The 25,061-nt window shown below is 41.0% G+C and overlaps 1 protein-coding gene across 1 annotated transcript in view; it reads left to right on the forward strand.

Annotated features, from left to right (window-relative positions):
* Positions 1-25,061, forward strand: part of utrn (utrophin) — a 686,012-nt gene that overhangs the window by 540,676 nt on the left and 120,275 nt on the right. The window contains exons 58-59 of the mRNA XM_087991761.1: positions 156-217; positions 6,122-6,196. Of these exons, the coding sequence (XP_087847887.1) occupies positions 156-217; positions 6,122-6,196 (137 nt within the window). The remainder of the gene's footprint in view (positions 1-155; positions 218-6,121; positions 6,197-25,061) is intronic.

Raw genomic sequence — 25,061 nt, forward strand, 5'->3', positions numbered from 1 at the left:
AAATTAAAATAAAAGTGCTTCCTGATTTCACTTCTGAGTTGTTTGCCATTGATCCTAGTATATTGATAGATAATACTTCTGGTAAGAAATGTTTGCAGAGTTTTCTAGTGTAAGCTTCTATATTTAATGTTCATTTCTGTGCATTCTCTATCTAGCCACCAGACTCAGAGTACTTGTTGGGACCATCCAAAAATGACTCAACTGTTTCACTCATTAGGTAAGTAGATTGAAAATAGGACTCTGTGAGGATTCTGTGTCGCTACTAGATCATTGTAACCCCAAATATTAGAAAGATGCATTCTCGATATATCTGTGTTTAGGATTGTTTAGATGCATGCATTTCGGCAAAAAATACTTGAAATAATGTCTAACTCGAAGTGACTGAGAATATAGGATAAACACAAGAAACAAAGAACTTACATTTATATTTCACTTTCCCCAAAGACTGAACAACTGAAAGCACTGTATAGCCAATGAAGTAATTTTTTTGAAGTATAATTGTAACGTAGGAAATGCAGCAACAAATATATGCATAGAAGACTTCCACAAACAGCATTGTTATAATGACTAGTTAATTTGTGATATTGATTGAATGATAAGTATTGGCCAGGATTTTGACCTTTTCCATTCACTGAACTGAATACTGGCGGTTGGTGGGTAAGGAAGTCTTATCCCTTTGTACAAATTTAATTTTATTTGTAATTTATTAGCATTTAACTGAAATCTGCAGTTTGAATTCAGAAGTTCCCAATTTGAAGTGGAATTTTAACATGTTCACCATTGGAAGAGCACTTGGGCTTGATTATTCAAAGTTGCAGATCAATTCTTTCTTCTTAATTGGGTTAGCTAAGCATTTTGTGTTAGGCATGTATCATTAGCCATCTTAGTGCAACTTAGCACTTGACTGCAGTTGATGGAGTGCTGCAATTGGATAATTAAGGGAGAAAGGGAAAGAGGTGCACCATTGCTTTTTCTAACTTTTCAGCCTTCACTAATTGATCCTTTCAATGCTAGAGGAGAAGCAGCTAGCTATTTGATGAATATCCAGTAGTAAATCTGGCTTATTCTATTCCTAAGGTTCAACATAACATAGCAACTGGAATTAAAGTTAATAAGATATATGAAAACACATGTAAATATCTATAATTGAATAAAAATAGATAGGTAGTTAATTAGAACTCAGATACAGCATGTGGGAGCTCTTGCCTGCCAGTTTGGTCCAGTGCAAGCATGTTTGCTGTAAACATTTGATGTTTGAATAGGTTCATGTTTATGAGCTGGAGGCTGCATTGCAGATGCTGGGATACATCAGGGAGCAGGAAAGTTGTGTGGATTATTTGTACTAAGAGGCTGTCATGGTCCTTAGGATTGGGTTGTCTGATTTGGTCAGTGTTCAGGGACAGGAGAGTGCGACAGCAGAGGTTCACTAGGTTGATATTTGGAAAAACAGGACTGTCCAATGAGGAGATATGGGTTCGACTGAGCCTGTATTCATGAGAGTTTAGAAAGATGAGAGGGGATCTGTTTGAAACATAAAAAGCTCCAAGTGAGCTGGATAAACTAGATGCAGGGAAGCTGCTTTTCCTGTTTGGGTTTCCAAGAGCGGAGAATACAGTCTCAGGATTTGGAGTAGACCATTTAGGACAAGGATGAAGAAAAATGTCTTCACTCAAGGAAAGTGAAACTGTGAAATTTTCAACCACAGAAGGCTACAGAGGCCGTCACTGAATATATTCAAGAACAAGACAGATGGCACGGTAACTCAGTGGTTAGCACTGGTGCCTCACAGTGCCACTGACTTGGGTTCTATTCCAGCCTTGGATAACTGTCTGTGTGGAGATTGCACACTCTTCCTTTGTCTACGCGGATTACATCCAGGTGCTCTGGTTTCCTCCCACAATCCAAACATGTGCAGGCTAAGTTGATTAGCCATGGTAAATGCAAGGTTGTGGGCTAAGGGTGGGGTCCAGGCTTGGATGTGATGCACTTCAAAAGATCGGTGCAGATTTAGTGGGCCGAATGGCCTGTTTTGCATTGTAAGGATTCTGTGATTCTATAATACATTTTTAGATGTTAAAAGCATCAAGGGTTAGGGGTGAAACTGGGAAAATGGCATTGAAATAGAGGATCATTTAACCATTATTGAATGGTGGACCAGGCTTGAAGGGCTGATTGGCTGACTCTTGCTCCTAGTTTCTGGATTTCTACACGACCCTGAACGAGGCAGACAGGGGAACCGGAGGGCAAGAGCTACAGAGTATTTCCGCAAATTGACTATTGCACTGATCGAGGGAACCATTCAATAATAAAAGCAATGTAGTATTATCAGAGGGATTGAGACTATTCTATGCAGCAAAGAGTGAGAGTCCATAACTGTGAAACCCATTGCCACAGAAGACTGTGTGAAAGCCAAGTCATTGAGTGTATTTAAGACAGAGATGGTTAGCTTCTTGATTAGTGAGCAGATCAAGGGTTACAGGCAGGAAAATGGGGTTGAGAAACAAGTAAGCCATGAGTGAATGACTGTACACTGCGTTTGCGCTGAGTGGGCAAAAGTGAGGACTGCACATGTTGGAAACTAGAGTTTAGATCAGAGTGGTGCTGGAAAAGCACAGCAGGTCAGGCAGCATCCAAAGAGCAGGAAAATTGACGCCTTGGGCAAAAGCCCTTCATCAGGAATAGACTCTATTCCTGATGAAGGGTTTTTGCCCGAGGCGTCGATTTTCCTGCTCCTCGGATGCTGCCTGACCTGCTGTGCTTTTCCAGCACCACTCTGATCTAAACTCAGTATGCAGAGTGGCCTAATTCTGCTCCTATATCTTGTGGTCTTATCTGCTTAGGCCTTGAGAAAGACTTTCAGCGGGAGGTGGAGAATTCAGTTGTTGTGGTCCATGTAGGTACCAATGACATAGGCAGGACAAAGTAAGAGGTTCATTATGAGGAATTAGGCACCATTTTAAGAAGCTGAACCTTTGATGTCATATTCTCTGGATGCATGAGGTGTTAAGCTGTAGGCATGATTTGAAGATGCCGGTGTTGGACTAGGGTGTACAAAGTTAAAAATCACACAACACCGGGTTATAGTCCAACAGGTTTAATTAGAAGGACACTAGCTTTCGGAGCGTCGCTCCTTCACCTGATGAAAATCACCTGACTATCACCTGATGAAGGAGCGTCGCTCCGAAAACTAGTGTGCTTCCAATTAAACCTGTTGGACTATAACCTGGTGTTGTGTGATTTTTAACTTAGGCTGTAGGGTTTGTTTTCATGACTCTAACCTTGAAAAAACACATCCATCTTTCTCTGTGCTAGATCTGACTCCAACCAGCAGAGAGTTCCCCTCGCGCCCCCCCCCCCCCCCACCCAAATTTCTACTAAAAAGAATTTTGTTAGGGTTCCCAGATGCCACATTTGGTCAAAATTTGGAGATGCTGGTGTTGGACTGGGGTGTACAAAGTTAAAAATCACACAACACCGGGTTATAGACCAACAGATTTAATTGGAAGCACTTGACAACCACCTGATGAAGAAACAGCGCTCTGAAAGCTGGTGCTTCCAATTAAATCTGTTGGACAATAACCTGGTGTTGTGTGATTTTAACTTTGTACATTTGGTCAAATGCAGCCTTAATGTCAAGGATGGTCACACTCACCCAACTCCCTCATCTCTTTTGACCATGTTTGAACTAAGGCTGTAATGAGGCTAGGAGCTTAGTGGCCCTGGCAGAACTCAAACTTTGAACGCCTTCATTCTCACCTACTGCAGTCCCAGTCATTCATGTATGTGTATTCCTACCTCTGCCAAGTGCTGAAAGGCTCCCCCGAGTTATCCTAATAGCAGAAAATTTGTTTCAGCAAGACAAGCACCTGCCCTGTCACACTTCATGTGGCAGCTTGGCTTTTACTGTGAATGTTCTGCCCGGATGTGAATAGGTTGCATATCAGAGTCAGAAACCAAGTTGTTTGTGGGTAGACTCTGTAGCTCAGTAGCTATCCTTTGGTTTTTCATGATGGGTCAAAGTGGCTAGCACAGCAGACTTACAACTTGGAGGCATTATGACGGTTGCCACCATATTGGGCATTGACAGACATGGTTTTCTGCAAATGTCTAGGACTGCATCCATGTCTGTGAATGATTTGCGTAGTAACCTTGAGGTTTGCACAAAGTCCTTCACAACCTACATAGAGTCATACAGCACAGAAACAGACCTTTTGGTCCAAACAGTCCATGCCGAACATAATCCCAAACAAAGATAGTCCCACTTGCCTGCTCCTGGTCTATATCCCTCCATACCTTTCCTATTCATGTATCTATCCAAATGTCTTCTAAATGTTGTAATTGTATCCGCATTCACCACTTCCTTAGGAAGTTCATTCTACATGCGAACCACCCTCTGTGTAAAAAAAATTGCCCCTTATGTTTTGTTTAAATCTCTCTCCTCTCACCTTAAAAATGTGGTCCCTAAGTCTCTTGTAATTCCCCACTGTAGGGAAAAGACACTACCATTAACTCTGTCTATACTGCTCATTATTTTGTAAACTTTTGTCAGATCACCTCTCAACCTCCTACGCTCCAGAGAAAAAAAGTCTCTGCCTGTCCAGGCTTTCTTTATAACTTAAATCTTCCATACCTGGCAACATTCTGGTAAATTTCTGCTGAACCCTCTCCAGCTTGATAATATCCTTCCTATAACTAGGTGACCAGAACTGGACACAATATTCCAGAAGAGGCCTCACCAATGTCCTGTACAACCTCAACATAACGTCCCAGCTCCTATACTCAAAGGACTGAGCAATGAAGACAAGTGTGCCAAATGCCTTTTTAACCACCGTGTCTATATGTGACACAAACTTTAAAGAATGATGTGCCTGCACTCCTCTGTTCTACAACACTACCCAAGGCCCTACCATTAATTGTATAAGCCCTACCCTTGTTTGTTGTACCAGAATGCAGTGCCTCATATTTATCCAGATTGAACTCCATCTGCCATTTTTCAGCCCATTGAACCATTTGATCAAGATCCTTTTGTAATCTTAGAAAACGTTCTTCAATGTCTACTGTGCCATCAATCTTGGTGTCACCCGCAAACTTCCAACCATTCCTTCGATATTCTCATCCAAATAATTTAAAGAAGTGACAAATGAAAGAGGACCCAGAACCAATCTCTGTGGACCACCGCTGGTCACGGGCGTCAAGTCTGGAAAGCAGCCCTCCACCAATACTCTCTTGTCTCCTGCCATTAAGCCAATTATGTATTCAGTTGGCAAGTTCAAAATTATCCCATGTGAATCCCATGTGACAACTTTACTAATTAGTTAACGTACAGAACTTTGTCAAAGGATTTACTAAAATCCAAATAAACAGCATCTACTGCTGTGGACTTTAGCAACTTAAAAGAAGTCTGGAAAGTACCAACCTGTAAATTTGGCAGTAATTGGTATAAATCCATCAGCAATTAATCTGATAATGTCTTTAAATAACTCTGGCAGAGGGACTATTCATGTTCCTGGTGAACATACATCTAGCTATGTGTCATTGAGGACATTAAGCATTCAGCTGTAACATGGCAGCACTCGACATCGTTCCATCAGGTATTTGCTGCATCCAACACAGAATTATCAGAATGGCATCCATGGCAACTTGCACTTGATGTGTCCACGTGAGCCACAGATCCCACTTTAGATCCAAGGCCACTCATAGCCCTGAAAAACCAGGTGGTAAAAATCTAAACGTTTCACCAAGGATAATTATCTGTCTCTTTTCCCTTCTGCCTCAAAGCCCGCAATGAGACTTGCATGAGTCACCAACTATTATCTCTCACCTTCTGTTCACCAGATAATGCTTGCAAGTTATGACATGAATTTTATGTAGCTTTCTACCATCGACATGAGGCCAGTTAGGAATGGGTAATGAAGTTGGTCTTCCCAGAGATGTTCCCATTCCAGAAAAGATGTGAACAATAATTGAACTAATTGTTATCATTTCCTTTTACTGTGCCTTATATTTTTCGGCAGCTATTCATCCCCCTCTGTTCATTGGAGCGGCAGTTGAGAATGTGTTCTAATTAAAATGGTTGTACTGAAAATTAGGAAAAAACTGTTTAAATATTTTTCAAATGCAGGTGATTTAAACAACGTGCGTTTTTCTGCTTACCGGACAGCAATGAAGATCCGCCGACTCCAGAAAGCGCTCTGTTGTGAGTACCTCCGCATGTTCCAGAATCTGTAATTTTGTGCTTTATTTTGTTGCAGGCTTCCTTGCATGTCTGTTGTCAGATATCATTGATTGAAACTAGCCTGTTTTTGCAGTGGCTGAGACACTAGTTAGGCATGGCCTTACAATCTTTAACTCAAAAGACTTTTGTTTGTAAAGTTGCTGAAAGTGTAATCTGATAAGGGTACAGCAAGGGCAGTCAGGCATCTTGGACTAGAATGATTAAGGAAAGCAATAGGGTGTCTCCTTAATGATTGGAAAATAAGCACATGAAGGACTGATGAGTAGGAGGAGGAATAGTTTGAGGTCAAATCAGGGTTAGCAAAAGAAATTAAGAGAATGTAAGGAACGTTGAAATAAAAAAAAGGCAAGTAATGGTTGACATTCATTGGAAATTGTTAACAACAAAAGTACAATTAGTAAAGTACTTGAGAGACTACAGGAACTTTCTTCAAATAAAAGGGAGACCAATTTGAGATGCCAGCTTCATGAAGCTAATAGCAGAGAGTGCAACTTTGGCATTTGACCTCATATCATCCCTTTGCCTGAAGTCACTGTACCATTTACACATTTATAACAGAAAAATGCATAAGCTTAATCATGAATTTCATGGAGAATATAAGCCCAGAATATAACTATGTAGAAAAGTAATTGCAACAACAACTTATATTTAAAATATCCCAAGTTGAAGAGTGCGGTGCTGAAAAAGCACAGCCGGTCAGGCATTATCCGAGGAGGAGAAGAATCAATGTTTCAAGCATAAGCTGTTCACCAGGAATGAGAGAGTGGCCCAAAGAGGTTGAGAGATAAATGGAAGGGGGTTGGGACTGGGGGTAAGATAGCTGGAAATGCGACAGGCAGATGAAGGTTGGGGGTGATGGTGATTGATCGGAGGGGAGGATGGAGCAGATAGGTGATAGGCACTTATAAGTGTCGTGGAAATTAAATCGACTTGACTCAATTATTAGCAAGAGCAAAGAAAGGATCTTTATTAAAAATCCTGCAGGATTTTGACTCATTAAACTAAGTCAGATGTCTCAATGCAAAGACTACCGAAACATTACACAGTTGCCTGTCTTATAGCATTCCTTATCACACTCTCAAGGGCAGAGACTCAAATTGTTATCCTCTCATCCCCTGGTCCTAGACATAAGTTATTCAGCTTTCACTGAGTTCAACTATCGCAAGGTCGAGTTGAATGTTTACAGAATTCAAACAGAGATAAGCTAACTGCACACCTTCATCAAAGCATCGTTTACAAAGCTCAGTAAGCATTGATTTGAAAAAAAAGCATTCTCTTTAAATTTCACAGTAAATGAATAATTAATTTCATGGTAAATGGATAATTTTCCATTACATACGCTCTACCTTCCTCGCTGACCTATCACCTTCACCCCTGCATTCATCTACCTATCGCATTCCCAGCCATCTTAACCCCAGTCCCGCCCGCCTCCCATTTATCCCTTGCCCCCCCCACTTCCTGGTGAAGAGCTTATGCTTGAAACGTTGATTCTGTTCTTCGAGTGTTGCCTGACCGGCTGTGCTTTTCCAGCACTGCACTCTTTGACACTCTGATCTCCAGCATTTGCAGTCCTCACTTTCTCCTATAATATATCCCAAGGCATGTAATAGAAATTTTATCAAGTAAAATCTGGTACTGAGTCACTGAAAGGGATCTGAAGGCAAATGATTAAAACCTTGTCCAAGAGGTAACTACCTGTGATGGAACAGCACTAATTGAGTTTGAGAAGTTGGAAATGAAGGAGGGAGTGGGCCAAGGAGGGTTATGAGTTTGGCAGAAATTACATACTTGGCGGAGGGAGATACATGGTTGGTGCAAGGTCACGGAGGGATGTAAAAGTAAGCATAGATATGTTAAAATTAAGTCATTGCTTAACTGTCAATCATTATAGATCAGAGTATGCAGGGGTGATGGGTGAATGGAACTTCGTACATGTTAAGACAGTTAACAGGCTTTTAGTGACCTGATGTTTAAGAAGAGTAGAACTTGGGAGGCCAACTTGATATGCATTGGAATGGCCATTTCTAGAGTTAATCAATGCTTAAGGGTTTCAAAGCTAATTGACTTACACAGGCCCAAATGTTACAGAAATGAAATTAAGTATATTTTTTGACATCAGGCATATGTGGTCAGAAATTAAACTCTGGGTCAACTTTAACACAAAGAGTACAATGAAAATTGGTAGCTAGTGAGCAGACCTTCTTTCAAGGATCAAAGGTAATGGCTTCATTCTGTCCAAGATTTAATTGGAAAGTGTCTGATTATGTACAGACAACAGAAGAATTGAATGAAGGGATGATGAGATAGAGCTGGGTATTGCATGTGGAAACTGCAGTGCTTTAACATTTTGTTGCTCCGGGGCATTGTTTGGATGAGAAAAGGAGAAGCATTTTGCTGATTTGAACAGACCGAGCTGATTTACACCCACAGTCATGCTGTCTAAGATTTGTGAGAGCTAACAAAACTGAACTTGACTGTTTGCAGCAAATGTACAGCATTTCAGACATTACTTGATCTTGTAGATTGTCTTTATAGAATCTACTTGTCAAATGATTTAAATGACCAAAAAGTTCAAGTGTAGTTTTGTGTGATGAAACTCAATTTGAACTAAAACTTTCCAGTTTTTATATCAAGATCTGGCAAAAAGTATTAGCTTTTTGAAGAATGTTCTGATACAGAGATGGACTAATAATTTCCTGAGAAATCATGGGGGACTGCCCAGGAAGTTAAACAATCAGTGAAAAAAACAAACTTGACCTGAATCCTATGTTAAGTATTTAATAGATTTGTTGCATAGTGAGGATATTAAAATATATTAAAAGTTAGGCTCATTTTTAAGATTAGACACTCGGCATAATTTGGATAGGATGCACTTCTCGGGGTCCATGTCCATAGATCCCTCAAAGTTGCCACCCAAGTTGATAGGGTTGTTAAGAAGGCATATGGTGTGTTGGCTTTCATTAGCAGGAGATTGAGTTTAAGAGCCGCGAGGTTATGCTGCAGCTCTGTGGAGTTCTGTTTATACCACAATTGGAATATTGTGTTTAGTTTTGGTTGCCTCATTATAGGAAAGATGTGGAAGCTTTAGAGAGGTGCAGAGGAGATTTATCAGGATGCTGCTGGACTGGAGGCATGTCTTATAAAGAAAGGTTGAGGGAGCTAGGGCTTTTCTCATTGGAGCAAAGAAGGATGAGAGGTGACTTGATGGAGTTGTATAAGATATTGACAGGCATAGATAGAGTGAATAGCCAGAGACTATTGTCCCATGGCGGAAATGTCTATCACGAGGGGGCATAATTTTAAGGTGATTGGAGGAAAGTTTAGGGCAGATGTCAGAGGTTGGTCCTCTACACAGACAGTGGTGGTGTGTGGAATGCACTGCCAGCAGCAGTAATAAAGTCAGATATATTAGGGACATTTAAGCAACTCTTGGGTAGGCACATGGAAGATTGTACAATGAAGGGTAGTTTAGTCTGATCTTAGAGTAGGATAAAAGGTTGGCACAACATTGAAGACCGAAGGGCCTGTACTGAGCTATACTGTTCTATGTTAGACCAGAAAGTTACAGAATTATCCCTTGGATACAAAAAGTTTGAAATTAAAATGAAAGTGTTGGGGAGGGGGGAGAGGGGGGGGAGGTGGGGAAGGTGGGGAAGAAAGGAAGATCCAATTTTGATCATTAAACCTCTTCCACAACAAAGTGCGTTTGTAGCCTTTGTAATAATAACGGCAGCACTTCAGTAAAGAAAAATCAAAGTCGATGTTTCTTCTCTTGGCTTTAAGACATTAATAATCAATCTCTTGGCACTCTGTAATATTACAGTGCATTTGCAAAGCCAATTTATTGTAATTTTGAATCAAGATCAGAGATCTAGAACCTGGATCAATCTCAGAATAAAGTTTAATAACAATAAAATATGAGGAATCTCTTCACTCAGAAAGGTGAACTTGGGAACTCTGTGTCTCAGAAGGTGTGGAGGCTCAGCCAATGTGTATGTTCAAAAAGGGGATTGACAGATTACAGCAGAATCTTGACCAGATAGGCCAATGGGCTGAGAAGTGGCAGATGGAGTTTAATTCAGATAAATGTGAGGTGCTGCATTTTGGGAAAGCAAATCTTAGCAGGACTTATACACTTAATGGTAAGGTCCTAGGGAGTGTTGCTGAACAAAGAGACCTTGAAATGCAACTTCATATTTCTTTGAAAGTGAAGTCACGGGTAGATAGGATAGTGAAGAAGGCGTTTAGTATGCAAACCTTTATTGGTTAGAGTATTGACTACAGGAGTTGGGAGGTCATGTTGCAGCTGTACAGGGCATTGGTTAGGCCACTGTTGGAATATTGTGTGCAATTCTGGTCTCCTTCCTATCGGAAAGATGTTGTGAAACTTGAAAGGGGTAGAAAAGATTTACAAGGATGTTGCCAGGGTTGGAAGATTTAAGCTACAGGGAGAGGCTGAACAGGCTGGGGCTATTTTCCCTGGAGCGTCGAAGGCTGAGGGGTGACATTATAGAGGTTTACAAAATTGAGGGGCATGGATAGGGTAAATAGGCAAAGTCTTTTCCCGGGGGTCGGGGAGTCCAGAACTAGAGGGCATAGGGGAAAGATATAAAAGAGACCTAAGGGGCAACGTTTTCACACAGAGTGTGGTACGTGTATGGAATGAACTGCCAGAGGAAGTGGTGGAGGCTGGTACAATTGCAACATTTAAGAGGCATTTGGATGGGTATGCGAATAGGAAGGGTTTGGAGGGATACTGGCCGGGTGCTGGCAGGCGGGACTAGATTGGGTTGGGATATCTGGTCGGCAGGGACGGGTTGGACCGAAGGGTCTGTTTCCATGCTTTACATCTGTATGACAGATTGGGGGAATCAATGAGGTACTATTAATGTCACTGGATTAGTAATCCAGAGGCCCAGGATAATATTGTAAAGCATAGGTTTAACTTCCACTGTGATAGCTGATGGAATTTGAATTCAATTCAATTCAATGTAATTTTGGAGGTAGGTGGGAGTATGGAGTTGAGATTACAGAAAAATCAGCCGTAATCTTATTGAATGGTGAAGCAGGCTTGAGGGCCCAAGTGACAAACTCCTGCTCCAAATTGACATGGTCATAAATAAAGCTTGTCTCAGTGATGGTTAAAAATATCATCAACTGTTTTAAAAACTTGATTGGTTCGCTAATGTGCTTTAGGAAAAAAACTCTGCCATTCTTATTTCCTCTGACCCACATATGGCTCCAGATCCACAATAATGTGATTGACACTTAAACTGCCCTCTGAAAAAGTCGAGCAACTCAGTTCACGAGCAATAAGAGATGGGCAGCAAATGCTGTCCTTGCTACTGATGAAGAAAAGTTCTAAATCTTAAAGCTATCAAAGGATGTGTAGAAAATAATGTTGAGGCAAAAGGTTAGCTGTGATATAGTTGAATAATGGCTTACTCCTGCTCCTTGTTGCTATGTTCTTATATGTTCTAGAACATTAACTGATTTCCTCATTAGATCCATTTGAAGAGCAGTGCATCTTTTGCATCACTGTTGATAATTCTCCAGGAGACTGATGGATTTTGCATAGTTCCATCTAAATATGAGCTCTCTCCAATGCCTCACCTTCAAGAAAGGCAAAAGTTCTTGAACCTTTTTGGTTGAACACCTTCAGATTAATTAGTACTCACTATCTATATTCATTACATATTCATAATACAAAGGGCTACATGCAAAGAGTGTTCTAATTATCTTTTTAAAAAGCAAACAAATACTTCCTTACAGCTATCAGGGAGATGTCTGTATCTGCCCTTCTATGCAATATCTGTCTGTCCCTGGATTGGTGTTTGACAATGGCACTAAAGTATATTCACTTCTTCCAAATAATGCTTGTTGGGTTGGGACGGGTTGTTGGTCTCATCAATCAAGAAAAGAGTCGGATTCTTTTGTATATTTTTTTAACATCACATATTCATGATTAAATGTTAAGAGTTTCAATTTGAAATAATTAAAAATTCATGACTGAGTTGTTTCCATTGGGTGATGAATAGTGAATACCTGTTGTTAACTACAGTTTTCCAGCCAAGCAGTGCAGAGAGGCAGTGCTTAGCAAGGTTGGTTGGAGAATATTTTCATTCTAATTCGTAACATTTAATTTACATGACTGAAGCTAACTTTAGTTAGAATGCTTTTTTTCCAAAATGTTTGATCTGAAGTTATAACAGAGATGATTTGGTTTGTGGAAAGTCTTTACTGTAGAACCCAGTTTTAAAACAATTGATATAGGGTACTTATCATATTGCATTCATTTCACTGGTGATGCTGTCACCAGCAGAGTGTAGCTATAATGCTGGAATACTTTACTCCTTATTTCTCAAGCAATGCAATCTTTCTGAGATAAGGATGAGGGGGAAGGGTAAACATACAAGGCTGGTTTATAAAATTGAGGCTCATGGAATAGGTAGGTCTATGTCAAATTTGGTTAAAAAGGATTGGTTGAAGGACAGAAGCAATAATTTGTGGTGAACAGACTGGAGAATGATTAGTAGCAGTGTCCCCATGTGTTAGCACACTGCTTTTTGGACATGATTTGAATTGGGAATATAGCACAGAAGAGGGTCTTCAGCCAATCAAGTCTGTGTAAACCTATCTACAATAATCCCACTTTCCAGCACTTGGACAAAAGTCTTGAACGATATGTTATTTAAAGTGCTCATCCCAGGAGTTTTTCAAAATGTTGAGAGTTTTCCTGCCTCAGCTACCTTCATAGGCAGTGCATTCTAGCTTCCCATCACCCTGTGGGTGAAAATATTTTTCCTCAAATCCCCTCTACATCTCCTGCCCTTCACCTTAAAATTATGCCTCCTTGTTATTGCCTCTTCAGCTAAGGGAACAGCTTCTTCCTATCCATCCTGTCCATGCCCCTCATAATCTTATACACCTCAATCAGGTCCCTCCTCAGTCTTCTCTGCTTTAAAGAAAACAACCTGAGCTTATGCAGCCTCTCTCCTGCCAAAATGCATTGCCTAACATTTCCCTGCATTATATTCCATCTGCTAGGTTTTTGCCCACTTGCTTAGCCTGTCCATATACTCTGCAGACTTGTGGTTTAATCCTTACCAATTACCTTCCCACATATTTTTGTGTTACCTGCTACTTTCTTCATTCACTTTCTTCATCCAAGATATTTATTTTAAATAATTATGGCCTCAGCACTAATCCCTGTGGTACTGCACTAGTTACAGGCAGCATCCTGGTGACTCTCCTGTGTGCCCACTCCAATGTAATCACATCCTTCCCATAGTGTGGCAACCAGAACTGCATACGGTGTTCTAGCTGTGGCCTATCCAAAATTCTGCACAGCTCCAACACAACCTTCTAGACATGACTGATAAAGGCAAATTCTCAGTATGCCTTCTTAATCATCCTATTAACCTGTCCTGCCACCTTAAGAGTTCTGTGGACAAGCACCCTAAGAACCCTCTGTTCAACTAAGCTTCACAGTGTCCTGCCATCCATTTAGTACCCCTTTGTCTTGTGACTTGTTCCAATGTGCATCACCTCATATATTTCACGGTTAAATTCTGTCTCCCACTGATCTACTCATCTGACCAATCCATTTATATCTTCCTGTAACCTGAGACCTTCCACACTTTTAACCACCTGGCCAATATCTGTGTCATCCACAAACTTACTTATCACGTCACAACCTTCTTATCCGGTGTATATCTATATCATGAACAGTAAGGGACCCAACACCAATCGCTGTGGTACACCATTGGACACCTCCAGTCACAAAAACAACCTTCTACGACCACCCTCTGTCTCCAATCACTAAGCCATTTTTAGATCCATGTTGCCATGATATCCTGGGATGCCATGTGCTTTTACCTTCTTTATCAGTCTCCCATGTGGAGCCTTGTCAAAGACATTTTCAAAATCCATACAAACTACATTAGCTGCAATATGAGCATAAAGCAAAGAAGCAGAAATAGGCCATTTAGCCCATCAAATCTGCTCTGCCATTCAATGAGACCTTGACATAACTGAACTCTCAAGCCTACTTTCCTGCCTTTTCCCCAGAATCACTCATTTGCTTCCTGGTTAAAGGCCTGTCTATCTCAACCTTGAATCTACTTAATGACCCAGCCTTGATAGCCTTCTGTGGCAAAGAATACCTGGTATCAGCCTCGTGAACCTTATTTGTGCCTTTTCCACTGCGAGTATATTTTTCCTTAAATATGTATCCCAAAACTGTTCAGTGTTCCAGCTGTAGTCTGTCCATTGCCTTGTACAGTTTTAATAAAACTTTTATATTCCATTACCATTTGCCTTCCCCATTATCCAGTGAATTTGGATGCTACCTTTTTGCAATTTGTATACGAGGGCTTCTAAATCCCTCTGTTCTATAGTTTTCTGCAGTCATTCTCCATTTAAATAATAATACACTTTGGCAGGAAGAATAGAAAAGTCTATTACCTCACATTTCCCTACATTATATTCCATCTGCTAGGTTTTCGCATACTTGGTTAGCCCGTCCATATCCCTCTGCAGACTTGTGGTTTAATCCTTACCAATAACCTTCCCACATATTTTTGTGTTACCTGCTACTTTCCTCATTCACTTTCCTCATCCAAGATTTTTAAAAAAATAATTGTTGCCACAGCACCAATCCCTGTGGTATTGCACTAGTTACAGGTTGCCAGTCTGAAAATGCCCTCGTTATCCCAACTCTGTCTTTTATTAGTGAGCCAATCCTTTGTCCATGCTAGTACACTGCCTCGAACACCATGGGCTCTTCTCTTATTAAGTAGCCTAATGTATTATAGCTTATCAAACCCTTCTGAAAATCTACAGACCTGACTACCTGTAATTTCTCCCATAGCAGCATGGGATGCAACTCATCCAGACCTAGAGAGTTATCTACTAGGCCTGGCAAAACCTCACTCCTTATGTCAATCTGTTCAAGTACCTCACAGTTCCTCTCCCCAAGTTCTGTACCTACATCCTCCTCCACTTGAGTGAAGATTGAAGTGAAACACTCTACCAGTATCCTCCAGCAAGGCGTAAAGTTTGTCCCCATGGTTAAAAATGGGCTCCACTCTTCCTCTGGTTATCTTCTTCCCTTAAATATAACTTGTAGAATATCTTGGGCTCTCCCAACTTCTTCCTGCCTCCTGTCTGCTTTCCTAATTGCTTTCTCAAGATCCCCCTGAGCTTTCTGTACTTTGCTCCTTTTGAACCTGCTAAAAGCTTCTCTTCTCCTTGTTATCCAATCCTGAATGTACCGAGACATCCAGGGTACTTTGTCTTGTTATTTTGACATTTCACCACAAAGGGAACATGTTGGGCCTGTACTCTCCCCATTTTCTTTTCAATCACACCTTTACTGTTCTACTATAGATTTTGCCAAAAGTAGCTGTTCCTGGTCTACTTTGGTCAGATCTTGCCTTATCCTAATAGCATCTACCTTCCTCTGAGCCAAAATCGATTTTTGTAAACCATCATTTTCCTTTTCATAACAGTGGTTGCTAGTACTAAAATCCTCCCCACCATCACCTTTAACACCTTAGTGGCTTTGTTCCCAAGAATTAGGGCTGTCCCTTGTTGAACCTTTTATGTGTTTACATAATAAGCTCTGCTGAATGCATATGAAGAAATCCAACACTATACACTTTACACTGTACACTTTCCACTCAATAACAAGGGGGGCATAATTTTTAAGTGAAAGGCAGGAGGTTTAGAGGTGATTAAAGGAAAAACTTTTTCATCCAGAAGGGGAGGGTAGTTGAGGCGGGAAACCTCACAATCTTTAAAAAGCACTTGAAGTGTCATTACGTTTAAGGCAATGACCTAGTGTAGGCCAGTGGGGTGAGTACATTTTGTATTGTTTCTTTGACAGTGCAGACTCTGTGGTTTTCAGGGTCTCCTAAATATTGCATGATTCAATGACTATGATTATCCTAGTTACCTTATTATCATTGCACACCTTAAGGAAAGTAATATAATAAACTTTCAAAATTTACCACTGTTGTCAAACTTACAGCTCAAACAGTGAGGATGATTCTGATCGACTGTAGAACAGAATATAGATTGGCTGACAGAATGGGCAATGAAGTAGCAGATAGAATTCAACACACCGAAATGTGAAGTGGTGCACGATATTGTGTGATTCAGTCAGCAGTAGGCTTCCTCCTGATTCAGAAACTTTGGGTATGATTCCTGCTCCCAGACAGAAGAACCCAGTATCCAATGCATGAAAGTAAACATGTGTCATAGTCAAACCCCAGCCCGGATTGATGGGTCGGGTTAGTGGCAGATATGTCTACCAATTCCAGAAATGATGATTACAAAGAATTGTAATCAATTTGCGTTGTGTTGACCCCTTATAACATGGGAAATGCCAAAAGAAAAACGAAAGGATATGTGAAGTTGGGCACTTTGGCAAAATGGACAGTGGCAATCAATAAATACTCAATGACATCCTTCCAAAGATTGAATGACTGAAGAACCCAGGAATGTAGAGGTTGTAAAGCCATAAGATGGAGGACCTCTCAGCCGATTGAATCTATATCACTATTTAATCAGATCATGACTGTCTATCTCAGTTTTAAATATTCTTAATGACCCATGTCAACAGCCCTCTGAAGTAAAGAATTCCACAAATTCAAAACCCTCAGAGGAAAGAAAATCATTCTCACTACTGTCTTAAATGGGTGACCCCTTATTCTAAGATGATGCCCTTTGGTCTTAGATTGTCCCACAAGAGTGGGCGGCACGGTGGCACAGTGGTTAGCACTGCTGCCTCACAGCGCCAGAGACCCGGGTTCAATTCCCGCCTCAGGCGACTGACTGTGTGGAGTTTGCACATTCTCCCCGTGTCTGCGTTTGTTTCCTCCGGGTGCTCCGGTTTCCTCTCTCAGTCCAAAGATGTGCAGCTCAGGTGAATTGGCCATGCTAAATTGCCCGTAGTGTTAGATAAGGAGTAAATGTAGGGGTATGGGTGGGTTGCGCTTCGGCGGGGCGGTGTGGACTTGTTGGGCCGAAGGGCCTGTTTCCACACTGTAATGTAATCTAAAAAAGAGGAACCAAACTTTCTGCACCTATAATGACAAGTCCCATAAGAATTGTGTGTGTATCACTAAGGTCACCTCTCAATCTTCTAAATTCCAATGAGTACAAGTCCAACCTACTCAACCTCTCCTTATATAAAAAAAACTCTCATAACCAGAATCTACTTAGTGAATCTACTGGACTGCCTCAAATGTTGGTATTTCTTCCCTTAAATAAGGGACCAAAATGTTGACCGTATTTGAGCTGTGGTCAGCCTAGTGTCTTATATAGTTTTAGCAATACTTTCCTATTCTTATATTCGTTCCTTTTAAAACAAAGGCCAGCAGTACATTCCCTATTAGCTGATGAACTTGGCTGCTAGCTTTTTATGATTTATGTACAAGGACTTCCAAATCCTCCTGTACTGCAGCTTTCTGCAATCTCTCTCTACTTAAATAATATATAGCTATTCAGTTCTTCCTGCCAAAGTGCATAACCATGCATTTTCTATATTATATTCCATCTGCCGAGTTTTTGGCCACTCACTTAACATGGAAACATAGAAAATTGGATCAGAAATGGGTCATTTGGCCCTTCATGCCTGCTTTGTCATTCATTAGAATCATGCCCGATCATCCAACTCAGCAACCTGTTCCTCCTTTACCCTCATATCCTATGATCCACTTAGTCCCAAGTTCTAAATCTAACTGATTTTTGAAATCATACAATGTTTTTGCATTGACTTATTTCTGTGATACTGAAGTCTAAAGGCTCACCAGTCTCTTGGTGAAGAAATTTCCACTCATCTTAGTTGTATTCCATATTCTTAGACTGTAACTCCTTGTTCTGGACTCCCCTGCCATCAAGAACATCCATCCTCCATCTATCCTGTCTAGTCCTGTCAGAATGTCGATTTCTATGAGAAACACTTTCATTCTTATAAACTCCAGTGAATATAATCTTAACTGACTCAACCTCTCCTCATATGTCAGTCCTGTCTTCAAGGAGTCAGTTTGGTGAACCTTCGTTGCACTGCCCCTCTAGTAAGGGGAGCTATAGACCGATGAGCCTGACCTCGGTGGTCTGCAAGTTGTTGGAGGGAATCCTGAGGGACAGAATGTACATGTATTTGGAAAGGCAAGGACTGATTAGGGATAGTCAACATGGCTTTGTGCGTGGGAAATCATGTCTCACAAACTTGATTGAGTTTTTTGAAGAAGTAACAAAGAAGATTGATGAGGGCAGAGCAGTAGATGTGATCTATATGGACTTCAGTAAGGCATTTGACAAGGTTTACCATGGGTTAGCAAGGTTAGATCATCATGGAATACAGGGAGAACTAGCCATTTGGATACAGAACTGGCTCAAAGGTAGAAGACAGAGGGTGGTAGTGGAGGGTTGTTTTTCAGACTGGTGGCCTGTGACCAGTGGAGTGCCACAAGGATCGGTGCTGGGCCCTCTACTTTTTGTCATTTACATAAATGATTTAGATGCGAGCATAAGAGGTACAGTTAGTAAGTTTGCAGATGACATCAAAATTGGAGGTGTAGTGGACAGCAAAGAGGGTTACCTCAGATTACAACAGAATCTGGACCAATGGGCTGAGAAGTGGCAGATGGAGTTTAATTCAGATAAATGTGAGGTGCTGCATTTTGGGAAAGCAAATCTTAGCAGGACTTATACACTTAATGGTAAGGTCCTAGGGAGTGTTGCCAAACAAAGAGACCTTGGAATGCAGGTTCATAGCTCCTTGAAAGTGAAGTCGCAGGTAAATAGGATAGTGAAGAAGACATTTGGTATGCAAACCTTTATTGGTCAGAGTATTGAGTACAGGCGTTGGGAGGTCATGTTGCAGCTGTACAGGACATTGGTTAAGCCACTGTAGGAATATTGTGTGAATTTCTTGTCTCCTTCCTATCAGGAAGATGTTGTGAAATTTGAAAGGGTTCAGAAAAGATTTACAAGGATGTTGCCAGGGTTGGAGGATCTGAGCTACAGGGAGAGGCTGAACAGCCTGGGGCTGTTTTCCCTGGAGCATCAGAGGCTGAGGGATGACCTTATGGAGGTTAACAAAATTATGAGGGGCATGGATAGGGTAGATAGACAAAGTCTTTTCAGTCCAGAACTAGACGGCATAGGTTTAAGGTGAGAGGGGAAAGATATAAAAGAGACCTAAGGGGCAACGTTTTGACACAGAGGGTGGTACATGTATGGAATGAGCTGCCAGAGGATGTGGTGGAGGCTGGTACAATTGCAACATTTAAGAGGCATTTGGATGGGTATATGAATAGGAAGGGTTTGGAGGGATGTGTGCTGGGTGCTGGCAGGTGGGACTAGATTAGGTTGGGATATCTGGTTGGCATGGACGGGTTGGACCGAAAGGTCTGTTCCATGCTGTACACCTGTATGACTCTATGTTTCCCCAGGTAAAGAGACCAAAACTGAAAGTAATATCCTAGGTATGGGTCTCACCAAGGCCCTATGTAATTGCAGCAAACATCCTTACTACTGGACTCAAATCCATTCACAATGAAGGCCAACATACTATTTCCTATCTTTACCACCTGCTGCGCCTACATACTTACCTTCAGTGACTGAAAAACAAGGTTGCCCAGATCTAGTTGCACATACCCATCTCTCAATTTATATCCATTCAGATAATGATCTGCCTTTCTATTTTTGCTCCCAAAATATATAATCTGACATTTATCCACTTTATACTGTATCTGCAATGTGTTTGCCCAGTCATTCAGCTTGTCAGATCTTGTGCATCCTCCTCACAGCTCACCCTCCCATCCAGCTTTGTGTCATCTGCAATTTTGGAGATATCGCATTTCATTCCTTCACTTGAATCATGAATATATCTATTGTGAATAGCTGGGATCCAAGCACTGATCCCTGTGGCACCCCACTTGTCACTGCCTGCTATTTGGAAAAAGATCTATTTATTCTTTGTTACTTGCTGAAAAGTTTTATATGCATCTCAATATACTACCCCAATCCCATGAGATTTAATTTTAAGCACTAACCTATAATGTTGGACTTCTGAAAGTCCAAATAAACCACATCCACTGGCTCACGCTCATCATCTCAACAAGTTACACCCACAAAGAATTCCAGTAGATTTGTCAAGCATGATTTCTCTTTATCCCTTTCGTATATCCGTGCTGACTCTGTTTGATCTTGCCACTGTTTTCCAAATGCTCAGCTGTTAAATCTTTTATAATAAAGAGAACTGAAACTCCTACATGCAGAGAATACATTATTTTGTTCAAGCTCATAAAATTGAAGCAGGTATAGTTATCCCTGCATTCTTGGTATTATGAGGGGGATGCTCTTAAACCTCCTGAGGAGTCTGGTATAGCCAGAGAAGCCGGGTTCTAAAACTTATGAGGAAATAGCGGCACTCTGAAAGCTAGTGCTTCCAAATAAACCTGTTGGGCTAAATCTGGTGTGTGATTTTTAACTTTGTCCACCTCAGTCCAACACTGGCACTTCCAAGTTGAAGAAATAGTAGGAATAGTGGTGGTTGAGAGCCGAGCACCAACACAGACTCAAAATTGCCATTGATGTGGAAAAACATGTCACACAGCAGCAAATTGCAGGTGTAAAGTATTGAATGCAGAAACTGAAGCACAAAAGGGCCCGTTGAATGTGCATGTTTGAGAAAGAAACATGAACAGCATACAACAAAATGACTGAAACTGAAGAGGGAAAAGAAAATCTACATGGTGCAATGAGGGCATTTAATAATCTACTAATTTTATTGGGAAGAACATGGCTGTAAAAAAAAAAAACAAACTCAACTGGGTTGAAGGAAATAGCTTGTTAGATTCTGAGATTGATTTATTACAAATTTTAAAGAATCATGCCGTTACTTTCAAGGGGATCTGGGAAACATGGAAAAGATCTCTGTCGAATTGAAAATCAAGGATGAGAGTCAAACGATATGTTGTAAGACTGGATCAGTGATGTTGCCAGGGTTGGAGGATTTGGGCTTTAAGGACGGGCTGAATAGGCTGGAGCTATTTTCACTGGAATGTCGGAGACTGAGGTGACCCTATAAAGGTTCATGAAATCATGAGGGGCATGGATACGGTGAACAGCCAAGGCAGGGGAGTCCAAAACTAGAGGGCATAGCTTTAAGGTGAGAGGTAAAGATTTAAAAGGGAGATCAGGGGCAACTTTTTCAATGCAGTGAGTGGCACATGTATGGAATGAAGTGCCAGAGGGATTGGTGGAGGCTGGTACAATTACAACATTTAAAATACACCAAGATGGATATATGAATAGAAAGAGTTTAGAGGGATATGGGTCAAATACTGGTAAATGAGACAAAATTAATTTAAGATATCTGATCGGCATGGACGAGTTGGACCAAAAAGGTCTGTTTCTATGCTACACATCTCTAGGTCACAATTTAATTGAGCAACATTAATCAAGATGAAGTCCTTGAATCCATAAATGATTGGGTCACATCTATCATACCAATGATGGATAGATATGCATCTATAGTGATTTTAAGTTTGCTATTAATCTGGAACCAGGTCCTGAGTCTTGTATGTATGGCCGAGTTGCTGGACTAGCTAGAAGTCAGCTTTTCAGTAAGATTAACATTAGTCAAGCCTTTCCCCAGATGAGTGTAAGTCCTGAATCACAGAAACACATGACGAATGTAACACATAAAGTAGTATTCAAATACAAGAGATTTCCATTTGGAATTACATCTGTGCTTGGATTATTCCAACATGCCATGGATCAGAGTTTATAACATTACAGTCCAGTACAGGCCCTTTAGCCCTTGATGTTGCACCAAACATGAAACCAATCTGAAGCTCATCTAACCTAACTATTCCATTATCATCCATATGTTTATCCAATGATCATTTAAATGCCCTTAAAGTTGGCCCGTCTACTACTGTCGCCGGCAGGGCATTCCATGTCCTTACTACTCTGAGTAAAGAAACTACCTCTGACCTCTCTCCTATATCCATCACCCCTCAATTTAAAGTTGTGTCCTCTCGTGCTCGCCATCACCATCCTAGGAAAAAGGCTTTCACTGTCCATCCTATCTAATCCTCTGATCATCTTATATTAAGTAATTTCTCAACCTCCTCCTTTCTAACGAAAACAGCCTCAAGTCCCTCCACCTTTCCTCATAGGACCTTCCCTCCATACCAAGAAATCATCCTTTGCACCCTTTCCAATGCTTCCACATCCTTCCTATAATGCACTGACTAGAATTGTATGCAATACTCGTAAGTGTGGCTGTACCAGAGTTTTGTATAGCTGCAACATGACCTCTTGGCCCTGAGACACAATCCCCCTACCAATAAAAGCAAACACACCATATGTCTTCTTAACAACCCTTATTAACCTGCGTCGCAACTTTCGGAGATTTACGTACATGGACACCAAGATCTCTCTGCTCATGTACACTGTCAAGAATCTTGCCATTAGTCCAAAACTCTTTATTCCTGTTCCTCCTTCCAAAGTGAATCTCCTCACATTTTTCTGCATTAAACTCTATTTGCAACCTCTCAGCCTAGCTCTGCAGCTTATCTATGTCTCTCTTTAACCTGCAACATCCATTGGCACTGTCCATGATCTTAGTGTAATCTGTAAATTTAATAACTCCTCCTTCTATGCCCTCATCCAGGTCATTTATAAAAATGACAAACAGCAGTGGCCCCAAAACAGATCCTTGTGGTACACCATTAGTAACTGAACTCCAGGATGAACATTTCCCATCAACCATCACCCTCTGTCTTTTGTCAGCTAGCCAATTTCTCATCCAAATTGTTAAATTATCCTCAATTCCATGACTCCATTTTAGTGATTCAGAAGAAGTCCAGTGTTACCAAGATGATATTTTAGTTAAAGGGAGAACCTAAATAGAACATCTTTGCAAATTAGATACTACTAATCAGAGACTTGAAGAAGTGAGGAAAGGTGAATATGATTTTTTAAAATCTTCTGTAGGACATTAAGGCCATATCATTGATGCTCAGTGTTTACACAAGTCTCTTTCAAAAGTAAAAACCAAAAGAACTGCGGATGCTGTAAATCAGAAACAAAAACAGAAGTGTTTGAAGTTCTAAGTTGGGTTCACATAACTCAAAACCTGCTGGCAGGACTCAATGAATACCTCTAATTTCTCTCCACAGTTGCTGCCAGACCTGCTGAGCTTTTCCAGTAATTCTGTTCTTGTCCCCTTCAAAAGTGAAAGCCATAACTGAACTAGCAACGCCTAAAAAATGTAAACCAACTGCAATAGCTTTTGGGCTTGCTAAATTACTATGGCAGGTTTGTCCCAAATCTTGCAACCATTGACATGCTGTTGCACACTTTAATATGCCAAGACAAAAATTGGATATAGGATGATTGATGTGAAAGAACTTTTAACGCTGAAGTCAGAAGTCCTGACCCATTTTGACCCAATGTTGTTGTTCAGTTTGTATGCCAAATGATGAAGAAAAACAATGGCTTTTGCATCAAGATAGTTGAACAAAGCAGCAATGAACTATGCACAAATAGAGAGAGAATCTGCAGGAAACATTTTTGGCGTTGGGGCGATTGCACCAATATCTGTTTAGGCAATTTACCCAACAACAGAGCACAAACCATTAGCCACAATATTTGTGCCTCATTCAGGGATACCTTCTTTAGCAGTAAGCTGTGTGGAGAGGTGAGTCTTGCTACTGTCTGCTGGCACTTATACACTATTGGCAATCCAATTTAGGAGAGAGTGTTGATGCATTTTAGATTATCTTTGCCAAATGGGTTGACGACAAGCTGTCCTTATGTAGACATTTTCTACTTCGAACAAGTAGGGAACAGTCTGTAACGGCAGGACAAATTAAGAGAGACAGTCAAAATGACCCACTACTACCGGAAGTGATAGATGTGGTACTTTGTGGCAAGATAAACCAGGAACAATCCCAGAACTGAAACCATATGTCACATGGAAGCTTAAAACTGTCCATACAAGCAGAAAGTTGAAACTTTATTGCTGGAACCCTCCAACCGCAGGGGATGAACTTGGACTTCACCAGTTTCTTCATCCCCCCTCCCCCCACCTTGTCTCAGCCGGATCCCTCCAGCCCGGCACCGCCTTCCTGACCTGCAGTCTTCTTCTTGACCTCTCCGCCTCCATCCTACTCCGACCTATCACCCTCACCTTGACCTCTTTCCACCTATCACATTTCCAACTCCCCTCCTCCAAATCCCTCCTCCCTACCTTTTATCTTCTCCTGCTGAACACTCTCTGCTCATTCCTGAAGAAGGGCCTGTGCCCGAAACGTCGAATCTCCTGTTCCCTGGATGCTGCCTGACCTGCTGTGCTGTTCCAGCAATAAAGTTTCAACTTTGATCTCCAGCATCTGCAGACCTCACTTTCTCCTCGAAGATTCCATACAAGCAGAAAGTCTGCTATGGGGAATGAGTCATCATTCCACTACAGCTAAGGAAACGTGTTAACGGTCATTAATACTGAATCACTAGACTCGAAGCATTGACTTTGTTTTCTCTTCGTAGATGCTGCTAGACCTGCTAGGTTTTTACAGCAATTTTTCAGTCTTCAGGTCCTTTTTGGAATTGAACAGCCTTCCCACCTATTTTTATGTCATCTGCAAACCTGGTGATAGTACTTTTGCTTCCAATATATAAGTCAGTAATATTTTATTCACAATAACTATGGCTCCAGGACTGATCCCTGTGGCACTCCACTAGTTACAAGATACCATGCTGAAAATGCCTCCCTTTATCTAACTCCCTCTTTTCAATT

The sequence above is a fragment of the Chiloscyllium plagiosum genome, unplaced genomic scaffold, assembly GCF_037043375.1.
Source record: "Chiloscyllium plagiosum isolate Xiang-an unplaced genomic scaffold, Cpla_swu_hap1 HiC_scaffold_10, whole genome shotgun sequence".
Lineage (NCBI taxonomy): Eukaryota > Metazoa > Chordata > Chondrichthyes > Orectolobiformes > Hemiscylliidae > Chiloscyllium > Chiloscyllium plagiosum.